Source organism: Mustela lutreola, chromosome 15 (assembly GCF_030435805.1).
Source record: "Mustela lutreola isolate mMusLut2 chromosome 15, mMusLut2.pri, whole genome shotgun sequence".
Lineage (NCBI taxonomy): Eukaryota > Metazoa > Chordata > Mammalia > Carnivora > Mustelidae > Mustela > Mustela lutreola.
Window position 1 is genome coordinate 13,047,735 of NC_081304.1, and position 26,951 is coordinate 13,074,685.

Genomic DNA, 26,951 nt, shown 5'->3' on the forward strand with positions numbered 1-26,951 from the left:
ACCTGGAGAGAGTGAGAACCAGCGGAGGGAAATTAGGAGTGCCCCCCCCCTGCCCCAGGCAGGAAGCTCCTTTTCAGTAGCAGGGATCGGCCCCCCAGTACCGCTGCCTGCCTCAGGCTCCGTTTCCAAATCCGTTTCATCTGCAGGCGCTCCGCACATCCTCCCTCACCCGGGCTCTGCCTTCCCGTCTGAGCCCTTCGGCACACATTTCCAAGGACCCACGGTCATCCTCTTGGTGGGTCCACTTTGGGTTCCCAGCCTGGGACATACAGAAGCTGGTGAGAGGGAGGTGCTCCTGAGATGGTCCAGGTAGCTCATGGAACATTCTGGCAGATGGGTTAGGCTACCCCCACCCCCTCAGCCCTTGCACTGCCAGCAAGTGCCTGTGTAACCCCTGACGTATTTCAATAGCATCCGAGCTGGTAGTAGAGCTGGGTGTTTAGGCGCCCAGGCTCTGAAGGATGCTTGCCTGGGTTCTAATTCCAGCTCTGCACTTAGGGTTTGGGCAGCCCCGGGCAAGTCACTTAACCCCTCAGGGCCTCAGTTTTCCCATCTGGAAAATGGGGTTGATGATAAACGCAGAACCCACAAGAGCGGGTTATAGGAGGACTCAGTGAGTTAAAACATAAATCGCTTATTACAGGGTGAGCCTCGGCATGTGTTAGCTCTCCTGGTGGTGGTCCTTGTAGCAGTGGTGGTATCAGCGTGGGAACGCCTGCTCCTGCCCCGAGCAGCTCCCTTCTGCAGGCTTTGGTCCTGCGTCCCTCGCTCATCTCCGAGGACTGGCAAGAAACCAGGGCACCTGCACGCGATCAGGATAGAGGAGGCTGCAAATTCAGGCTGCCCGGCTGGGTGGGCTCCGGACAGCAGGCTTTGTTTAGATGAATTAGGGAGAGGACAGGCCCCTCCACCCCAGCTGACTTACAGTGGGCCTGGGAGGGATGGGGGTCCCAGATGTGGAAGCCCATGGAGATGATATGAAATCGGTGATGGGCAGACGCTGATTGCCTTCCTAATTAGGTGACGAATGTGGCTCCTGGGGACGCGCTTCTTGCGGACCCCGCCTGGCCTCCTCCCGAGCTCCCTATGCGCAGAACCCTGTTGCATGCGGGGCCTCTCTTCTCCGGCTTTGTGTCTTCCACCAGCATTTCTCTTGCTTAATGGTGAGAAGCTGGGATATGGCTTCCCATTAACTTTTATCCTCCCCATAAACAGTCTGCTTGAGTCACAATGACAGTTGTTCTGCTCCCTTCCTGGGGGTTTCTCCGTCGTAGCCAGCGACACTAGCTCACAGCCAGCTGGGAGCCGCCTTGTCCCAGCCCACCAACGCCCTGCTCGTGGGCCCTGCTGTGCCTTGGAAGGAGGGAAGCTGGCTTTTATATTTTTCGCCCCCATGCAAGCGAAAGCCCCAGACTTGGGGGAGGGGCAGACGGAGAGGGAGAGACTCTTCAGCAGACTCCACGCCCAGCGTGGAGCCCGCTGCCCAGCATAACCCTGACGTCATGCCCTGAGCCCCAATTAAGAGCTGGACGCCAGACCGAGGGAGCTACTCAGGCGTCCCAGGAAGAGGGATCTTAAAAGCTGGGTTTGCATCTGGCTTCCGGCTGCCCAGAGGGAGCTCTTCCCTCCAGCACCCAGGGTGCTCTGAGAGGGAGTCTGGGCCCCACAGACCAGCCCATCCGCGCCAACAGACAATGCCCGTGACCTGGCAGGTGTGCGCCCCCCAAGACGCCGGTTCTCCCTGCCTCCTATCTTTCCTCTCTCTCCCTTGTCCTGTTCTCAAATAGAAGAAGGAGGCAGAGAGGCACAGCGGTGAGAGTCCGGTGCCAGGGTCCGACAGGAACAGAATCCTGGCTTGGCTGCTGGGGGCTCGATTACCTCCGGCAGTTACTTGCCCTCCGAGAGTCTTGGTTTCCTCATCTGTAAAATGGGTTCCTAGGCGCTTTTCTGCTTCTGGGGTTACTTCAAGGCTTTTGTGAGGAAACGGGAGGAGCTTCGCACAAGGCTTTGCAGGAGGTCTGTGCTCAACCGCAGCCAGCCCTGATTAGTCCCTGGGCAATGAGGCTAAGGGAAGCAAAGTCCTAAGAGTCGGGAAGGTTTTGCTCGCTTGAAAGCGGCAATATCACAGCTATATGAAGACAAGGAAAAATCTGTGTCGGTCCCGATCCGGAACAAACCTGGCCTGCTCCCTTCTCCTAGTACGACCAGCTGTCTCTCTGACACTAAACGGAGTTGATTATGAGAACAGCTTACGTGTCTTAAACACTCACAGTGTCCCGGGCACCGTGACATCTGTAGACGGCATTAACTTGTTTAACCTCCCAAACAGCCCCCTGAAGAGTTTCCCATTTATGGTCCCCTTTCACAGATGATAAAAAGTGAGGCACAGGGAGGTTAATGGGGACCCACAGTCACACAGCTGTGCGACAGAGCCGGGACAAACACCCAAGCAGCATAATTTCGTAACCTCCCAGCTCTGTGGTATCTGGCCACGAGATGATCAAGATCAGTGGGCATCACCTTGACTCACAGGCCCTGCAGAGGGGGTGGAGGGGAGGAAAGTACTGTGATCGATTAGCAATGTCTGCCGTGGCCTTGAGACGAGAGGACTCCGCTCTGTGCCTGCCACCTACTCATCGTGAGCCTTGGCATCACGGATGTCCTAGCAGGAGCCCCTCATTGGGCTCTGTGCTCAGTGGGGAGTCTGCTTGAGATCTCTTCCTCTGCCCCTCCCCCAACTAGTGTGTGTGCCTGAATGCATGAGCTCTCCCTCTCTCTCAAATCAATAAACCTTTAAATAAATAAATAACTCAAATAAATAAGTAATTCTTGGTGTAGGGGCTGCTCTGAACCTCGCACAGCCTGCCCCCACCAGTTGCCAGGAGCACTGAGCTCCCCCAGGTTCTGACAATTAAGACGGTCTCCAGACAGTGTCTCCTGGGAGGCAAAGTCACCCCTGGTCGAGACCCCTTAACTGGAGCAGGCAGCGGGGGATGGGTGAGAAGAGCACTGAATTCAGAGTCAGGAGACCTGAGTTCTAGGCTTGCCTGGCGCCAACCAGCCCATCACCATGGAAACGGCCCCGGCTTCAGGTTCTTAATGTGTAACGTGAATGGGATAAAAAGGGATGGTCCCAAGACTCCCTTCTAGAAGTTTATGATTCCACACTGTGATTCTCCTTCCCTCGCCCAGGCCCTTCAATTAAAACTCTCGGGTTATTGGAGCATAACTTTCCGGAGATCTGCAGAGGCACACCAGCAGAGAAGCCTGGAATCTGCCGAAAGCTGTTTCACCCTCTCGGAGCTCTGGATTTGCTCCTCATTAAAAGAAAGAAAGAGGGAGAGAGAGACAAAGAACAAAAACCTGAACCTCGATACGGAGATTTCATCCAAGCAGCGGTTCCCAAGCAGATACAAGTAGAAAAAAACCACAATCACTGAACCCCCATTTCCCTGCGTTAGGAGGAAAAAGGAGCTATTGGTTGGGGACGTCTCCCCGGCTCTGTGCAATTATGAATCTCAGCAGGATTCATAATCCTGGCTCACCTAGTAGCGAAGTGTTGGAGGAGGCGTGAGGCTGGCGATGGGAGTTCTTGAAGGACTCACCGAGGGACGTGAGGGATTTGGGATGGCGAGGAGGCCAGGCTCCCATCTCCTGCCCAAGGGCCGGGGTGCGTGGGCAGGAGCAGGGCCGTGAGGATGGGCCCTGGGGCAGGCGGTGGCCAGAGCCATGTCTGAGGTCCTCTCAGCAGGCTTATGGGGGAGGAGACCTTGTCCAAGGACCTGGTTTACTGGCCACCAGCAGGTAGGAAGGACTTTTATATTGGGATGGAGGAGAAGCCACCATTTATGGGGAAACTTCTCCCTGCTGGCCTCAAGGGGTGTCATTACCTTATTCCTCATGGAATAAGGGGGCGCATGGGTATCCCCTCTTTATAGGTGAAGAAGCAGAGACATACATAATTGTATAATTATAATGGTGTATAATTAACGGACTGGCCTGATGAAGGCTTTTCCCAGGGGACTGAGACCTCGAGAGACGAAGTTCGCAGGACAGACGTTCAGTGTTCCTGTCTGCAGACGCAACATGCCTCCTATGCCACAGGCTCTCTGGTCGCCCCAGAGCCTACGCTCATCTTTGTATCTTGTCAAAGCATCGCACACGTGTCCTGAGGAAATGACATAGGAGCCGGGCATCGGAGCCCGCCCAGACTGGGTGGGAATCTCTTTCCCCTGGCGCACAGAAACCAGCTTCTTGCGGCTGGATCCCAGAAGAGGACTTTTTCGGATGTGGAAGGTCCCAGGGATTGAGGAAGGTTGGCAGCAGAAGTTTGGCAGAACACCCCGTTCGTGAGCTCCCCAGTGTCCCTTGGCCCCTAGGTCCCCTCTGCTTCTGATCCAAAATCCAAACCCCCAAGAGAGCTTCTGGCTGGTCCAGCTGTGCGTCCAGGATTCCTGGCTGGGGCAGGGTCATCCAAAGTGGCCACTGGGGAGAAATCCACGTGAGGGACCCATTCCCAGAGAAAGGGGCTCCGCACGGGCACACTCCAGAAGTACCTCAGAACCTCGGATGGGCTTAGCGCCAGGCACACGGCTTCTCCCCATCTTCCGCTCCTCTGAGCTAGCCCACGAGCCTTAGAATCCGGTCCTGGAAACCTGTCTCAGTTTACCAGAGCAACTTCACTCCCGGGTTCATAGAGACAGAGTTTGAGGGCAGAAATAGAGTTCTCTCTGGGAATCCCATTACCTGGGGGTTGGGGCTTGAACCAGAACCCCACAGACACTGAGCCGGAGTCTAGCCCCCTTGGAAACAGGTGCCGTCCTCCTTCGGTGGCTGATGACAAGGGTGACCTCTCACAGATGCTCCGCTAGGGCTCTCCCAGTCAAGAGAGACATCCTTTTGCACCTACCCAGTAGCTCACCTACACTGCTAGAGGGAGGAGGCGTCTTGGAGCTGGAACCCCACGCCGCCAGCCGCCATCTGGTTATGCAGACAAGACCAGAGGGAGGAGGCCTGGGGTCCAGGTTGCCGTGGAATCCATTCTTCTCTGTTGGCACCCGTCACTCCTCAACGTGGCTCCCTCCTTGTGAATGACGGTGGACGGGGGGTGAGCCAGGCTGAGTCCTGGGTCCCCCGCTGGCCTCCCCGCCCTGCGCTCCTGGCAGCGGCCACACTGAGTGGCCGTGGTCGTCTGGCAGCTGCAGGAAGCTGTGACTCTGGGCCAGCGTGTCAGTGCGTCCCCTCCTCACAAGGCGCTTCTGTGAGAGGGGAGCAATGAAGGGAGCTTGTTAATCCTGGGGGAGCGGAGCCTGCCATCTCCTGGGCAGCTGGGTTCCTCCGGGATGAAAACAAGACCCCCAAGGGACCCCCCAGGCAGGGCCACAGACCTAACAGGTCAACCGACACCCAGCGGGGCTGGGAATAGAATCGCAGCCATGCGGAGCCTCGGGGGGGGCGAGGGCTCCCTGCATTAGTCACGAGGAGACCGTTCCATTCCAGTCGCACAAAATCTCACAGCGGTACCTCGGAGCCAATGCATGACATCCAGTCCCCTTGCAGGGTGACGCAGGCATGCCCGTGACAGCAGCCCACAGACCTTTCTCAGCCTCCGTTGCTCCTCGCCAGGCATGCTTTCTGCCAAAACGCACTCCCCGGACTGGTCCCAGACACCCCACCCAGCTTTTCTTGCTCGTTCTTGGAAACTCCGCGAACCCCGTACTTCCCTCAAGGCACATGTCACTGGCTCACTTGCTTTAAGGTGATGGGGATATGTTCATGTCCCCAAATGGGCTGCAAGTTCCTGCCAGCAGGACCAATGTCTTTGGGCTCCCACAGGGCCTGGCATCTACCAATGAATACTGAAGTAAAAGAAAGGACAAGCGTGGGGCGTCTGGGTGGCTCAGTCCGTCAAGCGTCCGACTCTTGGTCTCGGCTCAGGTCACAATCTCAGGGCCATAAGATCGAGCCCCGCATCAGGCTCCCCACTTGGCGTGGAGTCTGCTTGGGATTCTCTCTCCCTTTCCCTCTGGCTTCCCCCTCTTCTATAAAATAAATAAATGAATTTTTTAAAAAGGAAGGAAGGGTAAAGGTCAAAAGGATGAACCATGTCTCTATCAAAAGAAAGACCCCCACACATCCTCGAGGCACCCCAGTGACTAACCTAGGGCTACGCACGTCCCAGCCACTGGCGGCCAGCGACGTCCAAGGAGGCCGCACAGGCTCTGAATCCCCACGGCCGTGGAGAGGTCACGGAGGGCTCTGGTCTGGTCTGAAGGCATCTCCAAGAAACTATATATTCACCCTCACCACATCCTCAGGATTTATACTCTTCTCAAAGTGCTCCGACCAGCGTGGGGCTCATTCGGCCTCCCTTTGGCTCTGAAAGATCATAAAAATATTTCTCCATTTTCCAGACGAGGAGACGCTTTCCTGACTTCCGCTCAGCAACCCAGGTCAGGTCCTCCATGAAGTGCTCTCTGAAACTCCGGCCTCTTCCTTCAGACTCTCCCCTCGGCCGTAACTGACTCTGTAACTGGAAAGCTCCGGAATGGCAGAGGCCACGTCTGCCTTGTTCTCTTCTTGTATCATTATTACTGGAACAGAGACACACTAAAACGTGTAATGTCTTCAACTTCCTAGAAGTGGATTGATGGCTCATGGAACAGTTCAAAGTGGATAGTCCTCTTCATGGGCAGCTTTCCCTCATAGTTAGATCCAGGGACTTTGGTCCTTTCTGTCACGTGGCTCCTTGTGCCATGGAGATGGAGGGGCGCACCCATTTCTCCAGAGCGTTGTCCAGAAAGACACTACTCACACTCCATTCACCACCTCGGTCACTGTGCCTCATCTAACAGCAAACATGGCGACCCTGCGTTTCAGTAAGGAAAGGACTCGAGTGGTTAGCACCATCCCCGAGCTTTCCAGTTATCATTTCTCTGTGGCAGCCCAGAGAGTAGTTCCCCAACCGCCTGCCTCACTGCTGCTGAAGAGAAACGAGCTTGTAAGAGGACACCAGAGTGTGCCAAGTGGGAAATCACAGTTACTGGGAAGTTTCTCTGGAGATAGGCGTAGAGGGGGAGGAATCATGAGGAGAACTCTGAGGGGGGATTACGGGAGCAGAAGCTGGAGAGGTGGGAGAAGTGTGGAGACTTTGGGGTCCAGGCCTGGACACCTGGCCACGTGGCCCTCACCCTGTGTTATGAGCCCCCCTCCTCAGACTCTCATGTTGAAGTCCTAACCCCAGTACCTCAGAATGTGACCTTATTTGGAGCTTGGGTCTTTACAGAGATAATCAAGTTAAAATGAGGTGCTTAGGGCAGCCTCAAACTGTAGGACCGCCGCTGTCCTCGTGCGAGGGGGAAATGTGGAGACGGTCACACACACACAGGGAGAACACCGTGTGGGGCTGAAGGCGGAAATCAAGGCAAGGCTTCAGAGGCCGCGGGAAGCCAAGATTTCGGGCAAACGGCCACCGCTAGGGGAGTGGATTCCCCTCAGAGCCCTCGGAAGAACCAGCCTTGCCCTCCCCTATCTTGGCCAAGAAACCGAGAAATTCTGTGGGCCTGGCCACGCAGTGTGGGATACTTCGTGACTGCAACCCCGGAAAGGAGTACAGGCTGCCTGTCCATGCTGAAGCCATCTTGCCCGGGTCCCTTCCGGCCTGGCCTCTAGTCCCTCATCTGCAAACACATCGAAGGGCAGGACACAGGGTCTCCCCACACGAAGGGCCCCTCTCACACAGCCCTGTGCTGCCTTTCTTGTCCCTACACCCCTCATGACCCTCACCCCACACACCTCCCTTGAAGAGCGGCCGTAGCCCGCCGGGGCCTTCCAACCTCAAGTCACCCCCTGTGAAGACTGTGCAGTAGAGCCCCATCTCCCCGCTTACCCTGTGAGACCCCCACGGGCCCCCTTTGAAGGGGCCCAGCCTCTTCAAACCCCTCTGCTACTCTCCACCCATACCGCACTCCATGGTTCCAGAACACAAGGCGGGCCGACCTGTGCCCTTTCGTCCCCTCGACCCGTGCCCTTTGCTTGTGCTGCCTACCCAGGTACGCATCCGCGCCCCTCCAAGTTCCTAGCCTCAGCCAAGCTCTGCCCTCAAGCTCTCCCACCCCCATTACCGCTGTCTTGACTGGGGCCCTGGATGGCCCTGCCTCCAGCTCGGGCACCCCACCTTCTGGCGAAAAGCTCATCCAGCCACTCCCCTCGGCCACTGCCCCTTTGCCCAAGAGTCCAGGAAAACACTAAAGAGTGTCAGGGACCTATACGTCTGCGACACGCTCCAACCAATCAGAACTCCTTGTAGCTCTGAGATTGCCCCGCTTCCTTCTGCCTCCAAAGTGAAGGAGATAAAAGTATGGCTGCTGACACCAGGTGGCCTGGTTCGAATCCTGGCTAGGACACTTAGTAGCAAATGGGATTTGTTGTCCTATCTAGCTCAGAAGCTTAGTAGGAAGGTGAAGTGAGCTAATAAGTGACAGGTGCTCCCCAGAGAGCCTGGCACATAGTAGGTGCTAAGTAAATCCTTGCTGCTCTTCTTGCCACAAGGATAATATTCGTCCCCACCTCCCCGCCCCCCATTAGCCTGGCCAAAGCCTGGCTGCCTCTTCGTTCTCCACTTCCTCCACAAGTCCTGGGTCCTTTCTAGAAAGGCCTATATCCTCCTGGAAATGTACAGCCCTCCAGTCCTCCAAGCTGCTCACGCCCTTCCCGCAGGAAGTCAGGGTTAGGGTTGGGGACCAGCTGACAGACACACAGCTCTGGAAAGACCCTGCAGGGGAAGCAGTCCTGGTGTGTCATCGGCGCCGGGACCGGGAGACACAGGCTCCCTCTGAGCTCCTCCCACGTGTCCCATGCCACTTGGCCCTTGGACCAGGGCCGGGACCGGCATGTGATGGCCCAACTCGCAGAGCACAGTCCAGCCACCTGTCCTTAATCTGGACTCGTTAGGAGACAGCATCCCAGATTATTGTCCATGGAGAAAAATAAGTGCTGTTCAACTAGTTTCCAATGCATAAGCTGATTTAGACGGGTCTGCTGGGATGTGCTGGCCCATGGGTGGGACTCACTGTCACCTCCTCGTCAGCAGCTGGGCCTCCTCTGGGCTTTTCCAGTCCTCAGATTGGCCGGGGATGGTGAGGAGGGCTGGGGCTGGGGCTGATTTACTGTCATGGGTTCGAGCAGCTTCTGCAGAGGCGTCGGTTCCCAGATCTGGGCTGTTTCCCTGGGCCCCACCCCGGCCCCGGACCTCAGCTTTGAGCTCAGCCTGAACTTCAGGATGAGAACCTACCATCTAAGACACCTCTGATGCCTTCCCCTGCCTCCCAGCCCCGATCACCCCCCGGGATGATACTCACGGTGATTTCTCCGAGTGTCTCGTCTTGTGGGTGCCCCCAGCCGAGAGCTCGCTCTAAGGGCGAGGACGGGGCCTCACTCAGACCCGAAGCTCCAGCACCTGGGCCACGCTTGGCACATGAGAGTGAAAATCCTGTTGGGGGATGACTGAGGCAGGAAAACCCCAGCTCAGCACCTCCTTCCACTGGACCCTTTGCACTCTATGCTCACACTCATCCTGTCCTCGAGCCAAAGGGGCCCTGCCGTGTCTGGCCACCTTCTCTGAGCCTCCAAGCCATCCCCGCTCATCCACAACTGCCTTTTCCAAGGCCTGGACATGACTTTGCCTCTGGCTTCAGTGTCAGGAGACCGTTTCCTGGAGGCTAATCCGGCGCTCTTGGCAGTTGTGAGGTTGCACATCCTGACCCGTCCTGGGAAGGAGGACCAGCAGCCCACGCTGCATGAGAAGCCCCTCACATTTGCCGAGGAGTCTCGAGAACATCACGCCAGGGAGGAACACGCGATGAGAAGTCAAGAAGATGGATTCCAGGCACCGCCGCTCTGCCGCATGCACTCCGGGCGTCCCCCAAGCCTCTGCTTTCAAATGGAGCAAAGGAGACTTTGCAGCTAAGGGAGAACGCCCAGGCTTTCCTAATTGGACCTCTACAGTGCGGCCTGGGGAGCAGACCTTCCAGTGTCTCTTAGCTCCTTTCTTCCATCTTCAAGAGAGTGTTTTTGCAAAGATGAAATGAGCCGGTGCATGGCACATGCTCAGCACATCACCTTTTTCACCATAGCCTGAGCCCCGGGGCTTGGAGGCAGGGGGTGTATCTTGGGAGGCGGTCCTAGGGGATGGGCACGGTGATGGGGAGGGCAGGGGCGCCGGTGAGAGCAAAACCCAGATTAGAGGGAAAGCGAGCCAGTGCCGGGGGCGTCCCTGAGTTGACCATCACTAGACTTGGTCCTCTTGGAACCGGCCCCCAGAAGCAGGCAGCATGGACCCCCAGGATGGGGGATGAGCACTTTATCCACCAGCTCCCCTCATCCTCCTACACAAAGGTTACGGGGTGGGGAGGGGGAAGGATTGTCATCATCCCTCCATGTCAGTCTTCCAGCTCCATGCATGGGCGTGACGTCCAGCTCTCCCCACCCCACCCCACCCCTACAACCTACCCTGCACCCTGGGAGAAAAGCCAGAAATGATGAGTGCGGCCGAATCGAGGTGTCTGCAGGTGACCCGTGCGTGGAGCTGGCTGCTTCGTGGACGAAGGGCTGGAGTGAGAAGCCAGAAGAGAAGTACTGGTGGGGGGGGGCGGTTAACAGGTGTCTGTACCCAGTGGGTGTGATGGCTGCTGCCAGTGTTTGTAAGGCTCGAGGAGTATGGAACGATCCCCTTCGGTGTGGTCACCCTCCACCAGTCTTTACTCCAGGATTCCCCCGTGACCAGAGAGCTCCGAAGTGGCCCGTTGCGGAGCTTGTGTCGGACGCTGGCCTTCCAGAAAGGACGTGTCCAGTGACCGTCTCCTCCCGCTTTGCACTGAAAATCCTACATCCCCATAATCAACCCCGCCACGTCGTGGGGGCTGCACCCCCTGGTTGCCTGGTGTGTGGGGGGGCGCTGGGGACGCTCCCCCAGGAGAGGGTCCAGTGCCTCCCACACGGTCCCACCCCCGCGGTCTGCACCGAACTCACTAGTGGTCACATCTGATCGGATCTGTAGTCATTCCGGAAGGACCCTCCCGTCATCACTAAGAATCAAAGATTCTGTTTCTTTTCTTTCTTTCAGTAACCCCTACCGGTTCATGTTTTGGCACTGTAGGAAATTCAGGAAAAAAAAAAAATGTAAAGAAGGAAACTTTAATTCGCTCATAACCCTATCACCCAGAGATAAAACACTGCACCTTTCAAGGATATTTCTTTCCAAATGTTTCCTATGCCTTTAGAAAATGCTTTAACAAAAGTGGTCTAGATGTCTGTAGATGAATGACTGTGTTAACCTGGGCACACAATTTTATCTTTTCTTTTCTTTTTTTTAAGATTTTTTTTTTTAAAAGATTTTATTTATTTATTTGACGAGAGAGAGTGCGCGCAAGCAGGGGGAGCAGCAGGCAGAGGGAGACGCAGACTCCCCGCTGAGCAGGGAGCTTGAATTCCTATTTTTTCTACACAAAACAGTTCAAGAATCTTTGAGCAGGAGAGGCTCCCTCTGGCCCAGTTCCTGAGTTTTGTAGATGAAGAAATAACTCATCTGGGGCCATGTGACAAAGTAGTTTCCTGACCCCAGGAAGGAGAGGATCCCCAGGAATGTCTCAGTGCTCCTGCAATGTGGTCTGGCCAGGATCTCGTCATTTACCACCTCGTCATTTAGCTCCCACTTAATAGATAACTTGGCGAATAACCTGTTCACGGAGAGAGAGCACATGTGAAGTGGATTGGAAATGGTCTTCTCTTACCTCTTGTATCAGCCATTCATTTCCTCCCTATCGGATGCACTGGGCCAACACTAACAAAATTAAACGTGACAGGAATAAATGTGAAGGCACTAGGAATAAACATCCCATTCAACAAAAACAAGTTGGGGGCAGGGGGAGGTGTTCCAGTTCTTGAGAAAAACTTCTGAGAGCCCGAGTTGACACCAGGTCCCATTAACAGAAGCATAGAGTCCAAAGGAGAGGAGGGGACAGCTCTTCTGTGCTCTGAAACATTGGGTTTGGTGGTGGGAGCCGAGAGATGGAAGCTGCCCCAAAGAAGGGAGCTAGGCTGGAGAACCTATTGGAACCTATTGGAACCATCAATAAAGAAATGACTGAAGGAACTAAAGAGGTCTGACCTAGAGGTGACATTCATTTAAGGGAAATACGCAAATCCTTGACTCTAGGGGAAGGGAGCAATCTCTTTCACTCTCCATACACCAATGACAAGTGGTGCCTTCTTCTCCACAGCCCTCCTTCTTTAGACTAGGTTTGGGGATAAGGTTGACGGGGATGGGGGTCAGGTATCCTGCCTGTTAATAAGGTTGCTAGGGGAGGGGTCTGGTCTCAAATGATGGCAGGTGGTGGGTCATTGCTTGTCCTCAGCTTCCGGCCTCACCTGCAAATCCTGGGCAGCTAGAAAAGTAGCTTTGACTTCCAACCTGTCAGACACATTCAGTGATTCGAAGGTCCGAGCATGGCCAAGGGATTCTTTCATTCCTAGAGCTTGTGAGTAGCACCAGTGGAGGGAGGCAGGAACTTCAGGAAGTTCAACGTTAAAACTGTTTAAAAATGGAATGCCTTGGGGAGGTGATGAGGTCCCCGTGGCCGGCAGGTACCAAAAAGCGAGAGAATCAGGAGAGGATCTGGGACCCCGATGGGGACTGGCCAAGGTGCTTTGGAAGCCTGGGCCTGAGAGACCACAGGAGTTTCACTCCAGCACAATTAACAAGGAGGTGCCCAGTGAACCTGACTTCTTAGTTTTGCCCACACTCCCACAGCTGACTGAGGAGCCGGAAGATGGAACACGACCTTGGGCAGGGCGCCTTCACCTTTCTGTAGGGCTGCGGTGCCCCCTGGGGAGTGAGGGAGGCACGCTGCATTTTCTCCCACATAGCACAACACGTGTATGAGCCTCCTAGGGCCAGCGTGACAAATTGTCACAAAGTGGGTGGCTGGGAACAACAGAAATGTCTTGTCTCCCAGTGGTGCAGGCCGGAAGTCTAAAAGCAAGGTGTCAGCAGGGCCGTGGCCCCTCTGAGACATTGGTAGGATCTTTCCTTGCCTCTCCCTAGCTTTTGGTGGTGGCGGGTAATCCTTGGCATCCCTCGGTGTATAGACATGTCACTCCAGGATCTGTCTCTTTCTCCCCATGACCTTCTCCCTTGTGTGTATCTCTTTCCACAGTCCCCCCTCTTTTTTTTAATAAGGACACTGGTCCCCAAATTTAGGGCCCACCCGAATTCAGGGTGACCTCATCTTCACTTGCTTAGGTCTTTAAGACCCTATTTCTTTTTTTTTTTCTAAGATTTTATTTATTTATTTGGCAGACAGACATCACAAGCAGGCAGAGAGAAAGAGAGGAGGAAGCAGGCTCCCTGCTGAGCAGAGAGCCCGATGTGGGCCTCGATCCCAGGACCCTGAGATCATGACCTGAGCCGAAGGCAGAGGCTTACCCCACTGAGCCACCCAAGTGTCCTATTTCTAAACAGTCACATTCACAGGTACCAGGGGTTAGGACTTTAGTCCATCTTTCAGGGGGACATAATTCAACCCCCAACAATGCCCATCCCTTCTGTCTGTGGATAAGGGCTCAAAGTGGAAGGAGGGAAGGAAGGAAGGAAAGAGAAAGGAGTCGATGCACAATGCACGTGTGGATTCAACGTCCCTCGGAGCGTAATAGGACATGGTAGGATTCCCAGTGTGTGCATACGGCCCCAAGAAAGGGATTCTGTGGGCCAACTGAAATGACAAAACATGACTGTGGGTGGCTATGCAACCACGAAAAAGAATGGCTTTTAAAAACTGTCGATACAGGGCGCCTGGGTGGCTCAGTGGGTTAAAGCTGCTGCCTTCGGCTCAGGTCATGATCTCAGGGTCCTGGGATCGAGCCCCGCATCGGGCTCTCTGCTCAGCAGGAAGCCTGCTTCCTCCCTCTCTCTGCCTGCCTCTCTGCCTGCTTGTGAAGTCTGTCAAATAAATAAATTTAAAAGTCTTAAAAAAAAAAAAAGTTGATACGTTGGACAGTGTGAGTTCTATGTACAGATTCTATCAAATATTAACTCTCTCCTAAATGTAGAGTTGAGGGCAGCAAGACGTACTACAGGAGCATTTGGAGCAAAGATATCCATATGCAAGCTAACAGGTCAAAACCCGAGTGTTGTTTTCAGGTTGAATATATAAATATATTTCTTTCCTCCTTTCTACACAGACATCTCAGGGTAAGATTTCATCCCAACTCATCGGACCCTGAGCTAGACCCAGACCCAGACCCAGACCCAGACCTTGCCCCACTATGGCCCAGCCCCTCCCCCACAGGGGTTCTACTGAGTCCGGCCACAGAACTTCCCACCACTTGCTGGGCTCGGACCCCAGCCGTTGCTTTTCTCGGCTTCCTCCTCCACCCGGAACGACCCCTCTCACGGTTCCCAGGGGCAAATTCTTTATCATTTTTCGAGATGGCTCTGCAGTCACCTTGGACCAGACGGGCCAGGGGATCGGGTGGATTGAATGTCCTGCTTGCCCTGAGCAGCTCAGCTCTTGTCCCCGCATAGTCATTGCTGGTGGGCCTTTCACACTTGCAGGTGCCCAGACGTGGACCATGACCAAGAGGGTCCCGTCCTGGGCGCTCATCCCTCTGCGTGGTCCTTCTGTGTGTGTGCCCGCTCCCGCACAGACCAGGGATGCCAGAGCGGGCCTCTCTCCTCTCTCCATGCCCCGGGCCTGCCCCAGAGCCTGGCACACACGCCGTATACGAGGCTGGAGGGAGCGGCTGCGTGAACCCGTGCCCCATGCAACATTTACCATGATCTTTCCCTCTTGCTCTCCCCAGGAATTTATAAAGGCCACTGCTTCCGGATCAATCACTTCCCAGAGGACAATGATTATGACCACGACAGCTCCGAGTATCTCCTTCGTAAGTGTCAGGAATCTTTCGCTTCCTTGGTGTGTGTAGGGGAGAGGGGGTTGCTACGGGCGGAAAGCCTGGCCCCGTGCGCATAAAGGGGGTACATCCTCCGAAGGCTCTTTCTCTCCCTTTCCAGTTCGGGATTCTTAGTCCAGAGGATGGACTTTGGTCCGACACTGCCGTGATGGGCTGAGTCTCCCAGTGGGCTTCCTTGGTGGGTAGGCCCACGTCTGGGGAGACTGAGGCCGGTAATGGTGTGGGCATCCCCCTCCCCAGGGTGGCTGGTCATGACTAGTTCCAGAGTCACCAGTTGCTGCTGCTGGGCCCGGAGCAGGGAGGTTAGACAAAGGCTTGCCCAGGCCAAGCATCCCAAGGGCGGGCACGATAGCCTAAATACATTGCACTGCCAGCCTTGGGCCTGCCTACCCCCGCCCCACACACCCAGCATTTATTCTGGAAAATTCAGAGGAAGCGGCACCCTCAGGCTGCCTGGGGGAGAAGGCAAGGAGGGGTGGCCGAGCCGGCTCTGATGTCCACGCTCACGACACCAGCTGGGGGAGCCCCCGCCTATGCCCAGGCCCTGTGGCCGGGTTAGTCCCCCGACGGGAAGTCACAGCATATGTTGGACAAGGACAAACCCCGTTCCACACCCTAAAGCTGGATCTCACCGCCGGGCCTGTGAATACCTCCCTGGGAGGAAGGATGAGGCTGCAGCCAGGGAAGGGCCCAGAAATGGAAGAAATGCCCGCTTTGAAGCCACTTTCCCTTTCCCATTAGCTAAGACACACACAGAGCTGCTCACAGCATCCCCCTCGGGGGCCGGGGCCCAGCTTCAGTTATGGAGAATCGATACCAGCGTCCTCCGAGAGAGCTCAGTCTACTCTGCACCTGCTTATGGATCGTTTTTCGTTTTTGTTTTTCCTAAGAGAAAGGATTTGGGTTCTGAGTCATCCGGGGAAACAGTCCAGCGTGCGGTTCCCGTGGAGTCTGGGGAAGTGCTGGGCGGCTCTGGCTGGGCCCAGAACCTGAAAAAATTGGGGGCTAGATCTGCCTCCCAAGATCCCTCTGTCACCTTCTCTTCCTCCTCTTGCCGGTCCTTTCTTTCTGCTTTTGGGGGGAAAACACGGAAGCAAGCAAATGATAGTCCACAGGGCCGCCGCAAATGGCCGTGCAGCTGACACACTGCTCAAGGAATGCCACGTACATAGACTGTGGCATAAATGACACCCTTCAAGTTGTACAGTGCGTGGCCTGCACAGCCATCCGGGGCGACCCCTGGTGCTCAGACCAGCGGGGATGGCTCAACTGGAAATGAAGCCCGACTCAGAACCTGCCATTCTCTGCCCTACTCAGGGCACTCAGGCGGTTCTTAAGGCTCTGAGAGCAGATTTGCCCCCACTGGGGGTGTGAGGAGCGAGGCCTGGAGAAACAAAGCATCCCCTCTCCTGTTTCCCCGCTTGAGCTTACTTGAGGTTATGGCCGTTGGCGCGCTGGCTCTTCCTCTTTACTTCCCTGCCCCTGTCTCCTCTTCACGCCCGGAGCCCTGCAATCTCTTTCGACCCAGAGACCAGACAATGTAGCTGCTTGAGGTCCCAGCAGGAAGCAGACTGGTTGGCTCAGATGGGGTGGAGGAAGGGGAGCTAGTGAGGGACTGTTTACAAAGGGGTGGGCGGGCTTAAAGGAAACTGGCGGGGATGGTGAGACCACCGGCACGGCAGCTAGGGGGCAGCTAGGGGAAGCCCTTCCCCTCCTGGGCCCAGCCGGTGAGGAAAGCAGGTATGGGAACTGGGAAGGGGGACGCTTGAAGACAGGGCTGCCTGGCAGGAGCTGTGGCTTTTAGGAAGGAAGGCAGCCACCTCAGGAAGGAAGCTAAGGGGGGGGGGGGGGGGACACTCCCCTGCACTCTCCTCCCAAAGCCAGAGGCCAGGGAGCCCCCATATCCTGTGCATGGCTTGTGCCTCCCAGGGCCCAGGGCAGGATGCCAAAGGTTGGAACAAGGTTGCGGAGGGGTAGATCAGGAATGTGCTGCCCACTCTCCCGTCCAGCTTCAGGCTCCTGCTATCCTCCTACTCGGCCAGGGTACCTGAGGTTGGGGGTCGAAAGGACTAGGAGGGGCCTAGCAGCGATTTTCCCAGATTGATGGTGACGGAACGTCAACGAAAGCTCATTTGGGAAGGAAAAGCGTTCCTCAGGTGTACACAGTGCGGGGAGCAGCGGGCTCATTAACAAGCCCAGAGAAGCCCAAGGACAAGAAGAAGTGATGGCTTTGGGCCGGCAGCTCTAGCTGCTGCTGGAACTGGGGCGGAGGGCAGATCTAAGGTGTTTTTCCTCCTTGTTGGAAACGGTCTGCGGAAACAAGGAAGCGGTCTTGAAACAAGGTTCAGAGTGCAGGTACCTGGGAGCTTCAGCCAGAGGAAGGAGGCAACCCCTGGGGACAGCCAAGAGTATGGTCACTGTGACCATCCCCCCAGATTCACAATATTTGGTCCTCTGGTCCCCAGACTATTGTGATCCCAAAAACATATAGATGCACAGGAGAGAGAGAGAGACAAGGGTCACGAGAGCTCATTTCATCACCCATTTAACAAAAAGTGGTTATGGACCTATGTGCCAGGCACTGTATTAGGCACGTGGGATACTGCAGTGAACACAACAGCGCTCTGTCGTCCTGGTGCTAACATTCCAGTGGAGAACAGGGGGGTCTGAGAAGGTCACAGAAGGTACCATGATGTCTGCCTGTGGGAGAGCCTGTTGGGGTGCACCTTAGCTGTCCAGCAGGTCCGAGGCTGTGTTCAACAAGTCAAGAACAAGGTCAACTTTCAGGCCGTATGCTCTGAGGTCTTCCAGAGAAACCAGGCTCATACATTGAGTTGCATAACTGTCAGAGGGCTTCCTCCCAGCCTTGGGGCTCTGGCAGTGCCCACACTAGTTGATAGACCCATAGGCAGGTGTGGAGAGGGTCACCACCCCACACCCCGTCTGCCATGTCTCTTCCACCGGCTCCACTAGACCAACCCTAGAGATTCCCATCCACCCTGCCCTGTGCCTGGTGCCCTTTCTCCAGGCTCCGCATTTTCCCAGCAGGCAGCTGATTTCTGTACTAAACCCATGTCAGGCCTTAAGAGCGGGTATCAGGGCTGCTGGGAGGTCATGGTGTGCCTGCGGGGGAGTTAGAAGGAGGTGGCCATCCTCTAGAGAGACAGGGCTAGCTTCGGCTAGATTTGGCTGTGACGCGTGGGCTGGACCTCAGCCCCACTTGTCCCTCAGCTCTGTGCAAGACCCAACTCATACCACCGTCCACAGCGACCCCAGCTGGTGTCCGCACAGCCAGAACTCGGGGATGAGCCTATGCGGCAAAGGATAGTCATACACATGACTTACCTGGGCAGGGTGGATGGCTCGGAGCCAAGTCTGACCTCAGGGACCTTGGAGGAACCAGGCTTCCTCCTCTCCAGCCTCCAACCTGTCTGCAGAACGAGGACGTCTAAGGGGAGCTGAAATCAGATTTTTCTGGTCAGCACGGCTCAGAGGCATGTTTCCCAAGCCCACGGGAAACCTCCTCCCAGAGCCTGTGGCTGCGAGAAGGCAGAGGAAGGGGGAGGAGGAAGTCCTGGAGAGAAGAGCTTTATTTAACGCCCCCAACAAAGCCCCCTCTGTGAAGCAGGGCACACACTGGTGGGCTTACGAGGAAGGGGACAAATGCTGCCTTCAGAGGCTGAGAGGCCACAGACTCCCTCAGCTGGCTCAGGAGTTGGCGCCTGCCAGGGCTCCCGGGCTCACTGTCCCCTGCTGGGGCCACCAAGTGTCCCCGTAGCCAGGATTTCTCCTGGGCTGGGAGGTGTAGCAGGCAGGTGCATCAGGCAGGACAGCTCGGGGCTCCTCCTGTCCTTCCTCCTAGCCAGACACTAAGGAAGAGGGACCCAGGTCTCCAGAGCCCTTCCAAAATGGAGGGAGTGCATTCTTTGCCTAGGGCCTCCCAGGATAAAGTGCCATGAGCTGGGTGGCCTCAAAGGACAGGAGTTTACTCTCATGGGTGTGGAGGCTGAAGACTTCAAGGGGTGCTGGCCCGGCTGCACTCCCTCCACGGGCCCTGGGGGAGAAGCTGTCCTTGCCTCTCCAGCGTTTATGCTCCCGCTGTCGTTGACCTGGGGCTACTTTACCCCTTTCTGTCTCTGTCTTCACACGCCTTCTCTCCCAGGTGCCTTGTCTTCTGCTTGTCTCTCTCCCTCCTCTTACAAGGGTACTTGTCCTTGGATTTGGGACCCCCCCTCATCTAGGATGGTGTCCTCTTGAGATCCCTAATTTAATCACAGCCTCGAAGAGCTTGTATCCAAATAAAAGTCACATTTGTAGGTTCCCGTGGGTGGGACGTGGTCATATCTGGGGGCGGGAAGGATTCAACCCCCACAGATAGGTATGACTACTCTCCCCGGGTTATAAAGGAGGGGACTGCTGTTGTCAGAAGTCCATGGCCCTGGCCATCCCCCTCATCGGGGGCGGAGCAAATGTGCACACCAAGCTCTGCTGGGTGGCAGGGTCCGCTCGTGTCCCACTCTGTGTAGCTACCCCATCCCCTGTGACCTCGGGAGGTCCCGTGCTTCTGCGTGTCACCTGGGGTTGAGGACAGTGATGAAGAGGCCAGAGAGAGAAGCTCCCCTAGGAGGGGTGTGCTACAGCCAGGCCCTGTGCTAAGCCCCTTATTCGTACAAAACCAACCGTCAGGTGTAGGTACCACTGTGAGCTGCTTTCTGGAAACGGGTGAGCTCCGTTTTAGGTGAAGTGATTTGACCCAAGCCACACAGCCAGCATGTCGCAGAGCAGACTCAGGACCGTCTGATGCCAAAGCCTGTGTTCTCAGCTACCCATCAGAGCGGCCTCTTGTGGACACCACTTCCCAGCCTTCCAGAGGCTTCTTAGAGATGGTGCCGGTGAAAGGCTCCGTGGATTGTGAGGCCTCATCTGAACGGAAGGCAGACCAGCCTTTTCATGACTCTCATTGCAGCTCCCAGATGTCACTGAGGGGCTCTCCTGCCTGCAGGCTGGCAGAAGTGTGAACCACACCCAGGGAGAGCCTAAGTGAGCCACGGGCAGACATGACTCCAGGCCACCTGGCATCTTGCAGGGAGTAACCAGCAAGCCTGGGCTATCCCTTGAGTCTGGCCCAGCGACACCCACCCAGCCAGCTCCCAACCCACCGTGGTCTCCAGGGCCTGATGGGAACCTTCAAGGTCAGGGGAAGGGCCCTAAGCTTCAGGGCTCCTGGCCGGTGCCCATGGCGACGCCCAGGACAGCAGCCCCTCTCACTGCCCTCCCCTCTGTCTCCTGCCCAACCCAGGCATCGTGCGCGCCTCCAGCGTCTTCCCCATCCTCAGTACCATCCTGCTGCTGCTCGGCGGGCTGTGCATCGGCGCTGGAAGGTTCTACAGCCACAAGAACAACATCGTCCTCAGCGCGGGCATCCTCTTTGTGGCCGCGGGTGAGTCGCCAGCTCTGTTCCCCCTGCACCGGGTCTGCGTCCTGGTGCATGCATGGGCCGGGGGGAGTGTGGGGGGCAGGTGTAAAGTTATTTCTCGAAATTGATTTCAGGTGTCCAAGTGGGAGGGGGCTGGGAGCGGAAGTGGGCAACAACTGCTCAAGGGGCATGGGGTCTCTGCTTGGCGTGATGAACAATGTTCTGGACCTAGAGAGCAGTGGTGGCTGCACGACACTCCAGAGGCATTCCAAGCCATGAACGTGTGCACTTTAAAGGGTTAATTTATGTTCTGTGAATTTCACCTTGACCAGAAAGATTAATAAGTCCAAGTGTGCAAAGTGCCCCAGAAGGGCAGGGCTGGAGCCTCAGAAGCCTGTGATGGGGAAGCCCGGCTGAGTTGGTGGGGTGGACCGGGGGGCACCAAGAGGGGCTCAACGGAAGCCAGGACCTGAAGGAGCCTATCAGGTGAGGACAGGGTGAAGGGGGTACGTTACTGGCAAGGGTGCACCTCGGAGCCGCCCTCCACGACCCAGTGAAAACCCACAGAGCCGTGGGTGACCGCCACGCTCCCCCAGCCTACCTGGTCCCAAATGACTTCACACCGTCCCTCCTCTTGATGGAGACACCACGACTCATGTCTCACCACTGCAGACCTGGCAGAAGTCTGGACCGGAAGTGGGAGCCCATACACTGGCCCGAGTCTCCGGGGGAGTCTCGAGGGGGCTCCTGCCGAGGCCGAAACTGGCTGGTGGCGTCCTGAAGGCTCCAGGCAGCCCCTGTGGGATTCAGATAAACTTGCAACAGGGGTCTCTGTCAGGAGACACAGGACCTGCCTAATGTCTTAGGCCTTCTAGTACGTAAGTTTGAGATGTGTTACAAAGCTCAGTGATTCTTTTTTTTTTTTAATAAAGATTTTATTTATTTATTTGAGAGAGAGAGAGAACAAGAAAGAGCAGGAGGAATGGGAGACAGAGGGAGACACAGGCTCCCCACTGAGCAGAAAACCCGACATGGGGCTCGATCCCAGGACTCTCGGATCATGACCTGAGCCAAAGGCAGGTGCTTACCTGAGCCGCCTAGGTGGCCCTGAATTCAGAGATTCTTTCCTAAATGGTTATCATAGCTCCCTGCTAGGCCGTAACAGGGTTCTTGCTTTCAAAGCATCTTATTTCTTCCCTCGCTCTGGTGAGGCAGCCCTAGCTTGGCCTGGGCTCTGCATCTTGAAACAGCCCAGTAGTCCCATGAGGAGGGTCAGTGAGAATCCCAGCAATGGCGTTGGTCGGTGGTGGTCTTTGGTGGTCGAGTTTCTTTTGCTGAGGACAGTGGTGGGGGGCTGCGGGAACAGGTGTGGAAGGGCCTCACGGTGCCTGACCTCATCTTGTCCACTCCTTGTGGTTTCTCTGGGAGAAGGAAGGTGACTTCGGGCCAAAGCAGTCAAGGCACTGGCTTAAAGTCTTTCGGCCAGCTTCTAATGCTCCTGTCTCGACATCCCTTCCACGTCTGTGTCCTCCCAAGGCAATTGATACTGTGTGTGTGTGTCTCTGTGTGTGTGTCAAGAGTGCAGGGTGTGCGTGTGTGTGTGTGTTGGCAAGGAGAGCCCGAGTGTAGAGCCTCCTTCCTGGCCTGGCCCCCATGCTTTTCTTTCTTGGCCCCTCCCGGGGCAGAGGTAAGAGGAGAATTCTCTCTCCTCCTTTGAGTCCCCGGCTTTTTGAAGGCATGAACCATTAACGAAATCCTTGCCATAAGGTTTGAGTCCTGCCCCCCTTTCCTCTCCCCGAGGAAGGGAAAGAAGAATTGCACCAACCTCCACTACCAAGTAGTAGGGCCATGGTACCCGGTGCCCAGGGAGCACAACCACAGCATCCCAGATCCTGAGGAGGCCATCAGGTGGCCCAGGTGGCTTCCCTGAGGCCATCTGGTGGTAGAGACACAGGCTGTGCCCAGCGCTGTCAGCCTCCCATGTCGGGGGGGGGGGGGGGGGCTCTCGGCGGCTGCCCATCTCCCCAGGAGGAACCATACCCAGTGCTCCAGGTCACTGGAGCCCGGGGACACTCCTCTAAAAACACGGGTCCAGAGCGGCGAGGAAGCAGGGACAAGAGCAGTCTCGGCAGACGAGCAAGATGACGTCCACTCGTTCCCGTTTTTTCCCTGGTTTATGGAAGCTCTGATCATGGGCCACGGCCACGGCAGGCCAGGGGTCACACATGGGGCCCCCAGCTCGAGGCCTCTCCAGCCCCAGCAGTGAGATGATTTAGACCCAGAAGCCATTTGAGGCGGGAAATGGTCAGAGCCTGGGGAGAGGTATGGTCCAGAGGCCGGGAGGGCCTGGAGCGCACCGTCCACACTTGGATCTCTGCGGGAGGACGGAGGGCAAAGTGCGGAGACCAGACGACACGTTACTGCCCAGTGAAGCACAGCGGATGATGAGAGAACAGGAAAGCCGCCCCACCCTGTGCCGGCTGCTGTGCTAAGTACTGGGCATGTCCCAGCCCCTTCGGTCCTCACATCTGCCCCGGGAAGGGCGTACCACGGGGACTCCCGTCTGGCATGTGAGAATGCGGAGACACAGGAAGCTGAGTTATTTGCCCAAAGTTCCATGGCTGGTTGTTGGTAGAACCGGATTCAAACCCAGGCAGCCTGGCTCTACCGAACCTCTCTTCTGGGAAGATCAAGTCAAACAGAGACAGCCAACAGGGGGGTGCAGTGGGGGTCGGCTTCTCCCTCTCCCGCTTCCCCTGCTCCTACTCTCTCTCTCTCTCAAATAAGTAAATAGTGAGTAGTAACATACCGGGGAGTTTCCTGATTGTGATAAATGTACGCGGTAACATCAGCCGTTCACGGGGGAAACCCGGCGAGGAGCTAGAAAGGGGCTCTCCGCATCCTCTTCACAACTTTTCACTATGCCTAATGTCCCCAAAGTTTATTTTTAAGCTTTGAAATGCACATATCCGAGGAGGCAGAGGTTTAACATCAAGGAGTTCATCCCACGGTTGTAGTTGTGCGTGTGTGGGATGGTGTGGACACAAGGCTGTCTGTGATAGCTCTGTCACCGCAGAGGACTAGGCGCTTCCTGGACGTCCGTGGCAGAGCCCCGGTTACACATCTGTGCAGCGGCTGCCACGGGCTCTCAGAAAGATGGACGGCTCTCTCTGTCTTGACGTGGAACCGTCTGCCAGGTAGACTGTTCCAGAAAAAGGCAAAGGGACAAAGAGTATTGTGCAAAGAAACAATAGATGTATGTGTGTGTGTGTGTGTGTGTGTGTGTGTGTGTGTGTGTGTGTGTAAAAGAGAGGGGGAAGGAGGAAGAGAGACTGGACATAACAATGATAGAAAAACAGGGACCCCCGGGTGGCTCAGTCGGTTAAGCGTCTGCCTTCGGCTCAGATCATAGTCTTCAGAGTCCTGGGATCGAGTCCCACATCGGGCTCCTTGCACGGCAGGGAGCCTGCTTCTCCCTCTGCCTCTGCCTACCATTCTGTCTGCCTGTGCTCGCTCTCTCCCCGCCCTCTCTCTGATAAATAAATAAAATCTTTAAAAAAAAAAAAAAAAAAAAAAAAAAACAACTTTAAAGGAAAGTTCACGACCGGAACAAAGCAGCGCCCGTCCGGGGAAGTGTGGCCACCAGCACCTCCTCCTCGGCTGGTCCAGCTGCGGGTCTAACCTCTGCCTCCCTCCCTCCCACCCCCTCTTCTGCTTCTCTTCCAGGCCTCAGCAACATCATAGGCATCATCGTCTACATTTCCAGCAACACCGGCGACCCGAGCGACAAGCGCGACGAAGACAAAAAAAACCATTACAACTACGGTTGGTCTTTTTACTTTGGAGCCCTGTCCTTCATTGTGGCCGAGACCGTGGGAGTCCTGGCTGTGAACATTTACATTGAGAAAAATAAGGAGTTGAGGTTTAAGACCAGACGGGAGTTCCTCAAGGCTCCCTCCTCGTCTCCGTACGCCCGGATGCCGAGCTACAGGTACCGGCGACGGCGCTCGAGGTCCAGCTCCAGGTCCACTGAGGCCTCTCCCTCCAGGGCGGCATCCCCGGTGGGCCTGAAGATCACCGGGGCCATCCCCATGGGCGAGCTGTCCATGTACACGCTGTCCAGGGAGCCCCTCAAGGTGACCACGGCCGCCAGCTACAGCCCCGACCAGGAGGCCAGCTTCCTGCAGGTGCACGACTTCTTCCAGCAGGACCTGAAGGAAGGCTTGCACGTCAGCATGCTGAACCGGCGGACGACCCCTGTGTGAGCTGCCCCTTCCTCTCAGCGCCGGCCTGTCCCCAGAACCGCCGTGTGGATCCCACACGAGGGCACCTGCCCCTTAAGACGGACCAACGATGGACGGAAGCCAGACCCACCCCTCCCTGGTCTCCAGCAAGTGTCGCGGGCTGGTTGGGCGCCAAGCCACCCGGGGGATGGGAAGTGGAGGCGGAAGGCTCACTTTGTCCCCAGAGAGCGTGTTTGATGCCCCGGGATTCTGAAATCTCCTGAGGCTGCACGGCCTGGAGCGACCCCCGGGGAAGACAAAATCGAGCCATTATCTCCTCTCGGAAACAAATTTTGCCAGAAGAATGGGCTTTTGGGGTCCCCCCCCACCCCGCCCCACCTGCCTCGGTGCTGGGCCCCTGGGAGGGCCTCACCGGACACACGGGGACCTTTGGACATTGGTCTGCTGCTTTCTGATCTGAGGTTTCCAAGTCCGTGAGCAGAAAACAAGGAAGCCAGAGCTTCCCCCTTCCTGTCTATCGAGTGCCCTTTCTCTTTCTCTCTCTCTTTCTCTCTCTCTCTCTCTCTCTCTGTCTCTGGCAGTGGCCAGTTGTTGAAATAACAGTAATCCTGAGGAGAAAGCCCTGTGGCCAGCTGGTGCTTTGGCCTTTGTGCTGTCCTGGGGCCAACTTCCCTCAACCTGAGGAGACCAAGGCCTGTGGAAGAATCTGCAGAGGGGGAGGCCTTCGCCGGCTGGGGGGGTGGTGGTGAGGTAAAAGCCAGAGCCTGTCGCTGGCATTCCTATCCGCTTGTAGAAGTTTCTGCCTCCCACGGGAAGGGCAGAACACACTGATGGTACTTGAGAGTTTGGAAGATTCCACAGGTCTGAGGAAAGGTGGCCATAGGTTGCTCCCCAGTGACCTGAGGAGCTGCTCTGTCCCTCCTCGGGGAGAGGGAGGGGCAGACCCCCCGCCCCAAACACACGCTGGTATTTGGCAACAGGAGCCTGAAATTCTGAGCAAGAAAGGAGACCCAAGGGTAAATAGTGACCAAAAAATCAGATCAAACGTCCATTTCCTAAGCAGCCGTTAATCACGACTGATTGCCGGTGAAGGCCGGGGAAGCAAGTGACATTGGTTTCTTCATCTTAAAAAGGCCTGGGATTGTGATTTTTTCTGCCACCCCCGTGAAGGGCTCAGTCGAGAATATGCGGATGGAAAGGCCGTACCGTGCTGTCCTCCCTCCTCGTGAGAGGGACGTCCCAGCCCCAAGGGACCGGGGAGGCGACTCCGCGTCTGACATTCTTTCCATCGGCAACCATCCCTTTCCCTCCTGAAGCAAGCGGCGAACGTGGAAGCGTGTGTGGGTTGAGAAGCCAAACTTTCTGGAACAGGGAGCTCGCCCTCTTTTATATCAAACACGTGCTTTCTAAAGACAAATCCTTTCTTACTTTTTGAGACTTTGGTAATCCCACCTCGAGCGGTCGTCTGTGGTCCCAGTAGCTGTCATCCTTAGAAGTGACAAGCAAATTCTTACCTCAGCCACCTGCTCAGCGACAACCCCCTCCCCCAACCCCCTCACTCCCCCCCAACCCGGGGTGGACTCAGCCCCTTAGGAGTTCAGATCTGGGTCATGGTCACCTCCAACATCCTTCACCCCCCCACACCCCCAGAGAGGACATCTCCCCGAGGACCCCCCTCACCTGACCGCCCCAGAGTGTGGGCCCATGGAGGCGCCGTGTGCTGGGGACCCTTTTGTGCTTGCTCGAAACCCCTTCCTCCTGTTGAGGTTGGCTTTGTGTGGTGGTTTGTCCAAGCATGTGCAGCCGTGAATAATGGCGTGTCAGGGCTCGTGGCCCGCCCTGCTGGGGCCAATCCTGTCCCCGTCCCGCCCCCACCCCCGACTGCCCTCGGCAGCCTGCCCCCACCCCCCATCTAGGACACCATCGCACCAGACTCGAAGGAAGGGGGCAAAATCTGGGAGCCCATCCCCCAGCGAGGTCCCCAGGCTCTTCTGTCCCTTCCCAAAGCCGGGCAGCTGTGCTCTTTCTCCACCTCCACACCTGCCGCCCTGGTGGTTTCTGTCATTTCACAGAGAAAGCTGTGTTCCAATGAATCCTACCTCTTGCCCAGTCCCAGGCAGAGACCGTGGGGCCCGCTCTAGGGACCAGGAAAGCCTAGAAAAGAGAAAACAAAGGACAGAAGAGCAGGAGCAGGACCACCTCAGTGCCCCTGGTCTTCATGGGTTTGCTCCCCACCATGCCCCCTCGGGCTCCCAGCCCCTCGGCCCTGGCCACCCCTCCTGCTCACCGCCTCTCAGCCGAGGTTATCCCCGGGGACGTGC

The 26,951-nt window shown here is 56.3% G+C and overlaps 1 protein-coding gene across 1 annotated transcript in view; it reads left to right on the forward strand.

Moving 5' to 3' along the window:
- Window positions 1–25,394, forward strand: part of CACNG4 (calcium voltage-gated channel auxiliary subunit gamma 4) — a 54,943-nt gene extending 29,549 nt beyond the window's left edge. The window contains exons 2-4 of the mRNA XM_059149577.1: window positions 14,860–14,943; window positions 20,270–20,410; window positions 24,113–25,394. Coding sequence (XP_059005560.1) covers window positions 14,860–14,943; window positions 20,270–20,410; window positions 24,113–24,651 — 764 coding nt within the window. The 3' untranslated portion in view covers window positions 24,652–25,394. The remainder of the gene's footprint in view (window positions 1–14,859; window positions 14,944–20,269; window positions 20,411–24,112) is intronic.
- The last annotated feature ends 1,557 nt before the right edge of the window (window positions 25,395–26,951 follow it).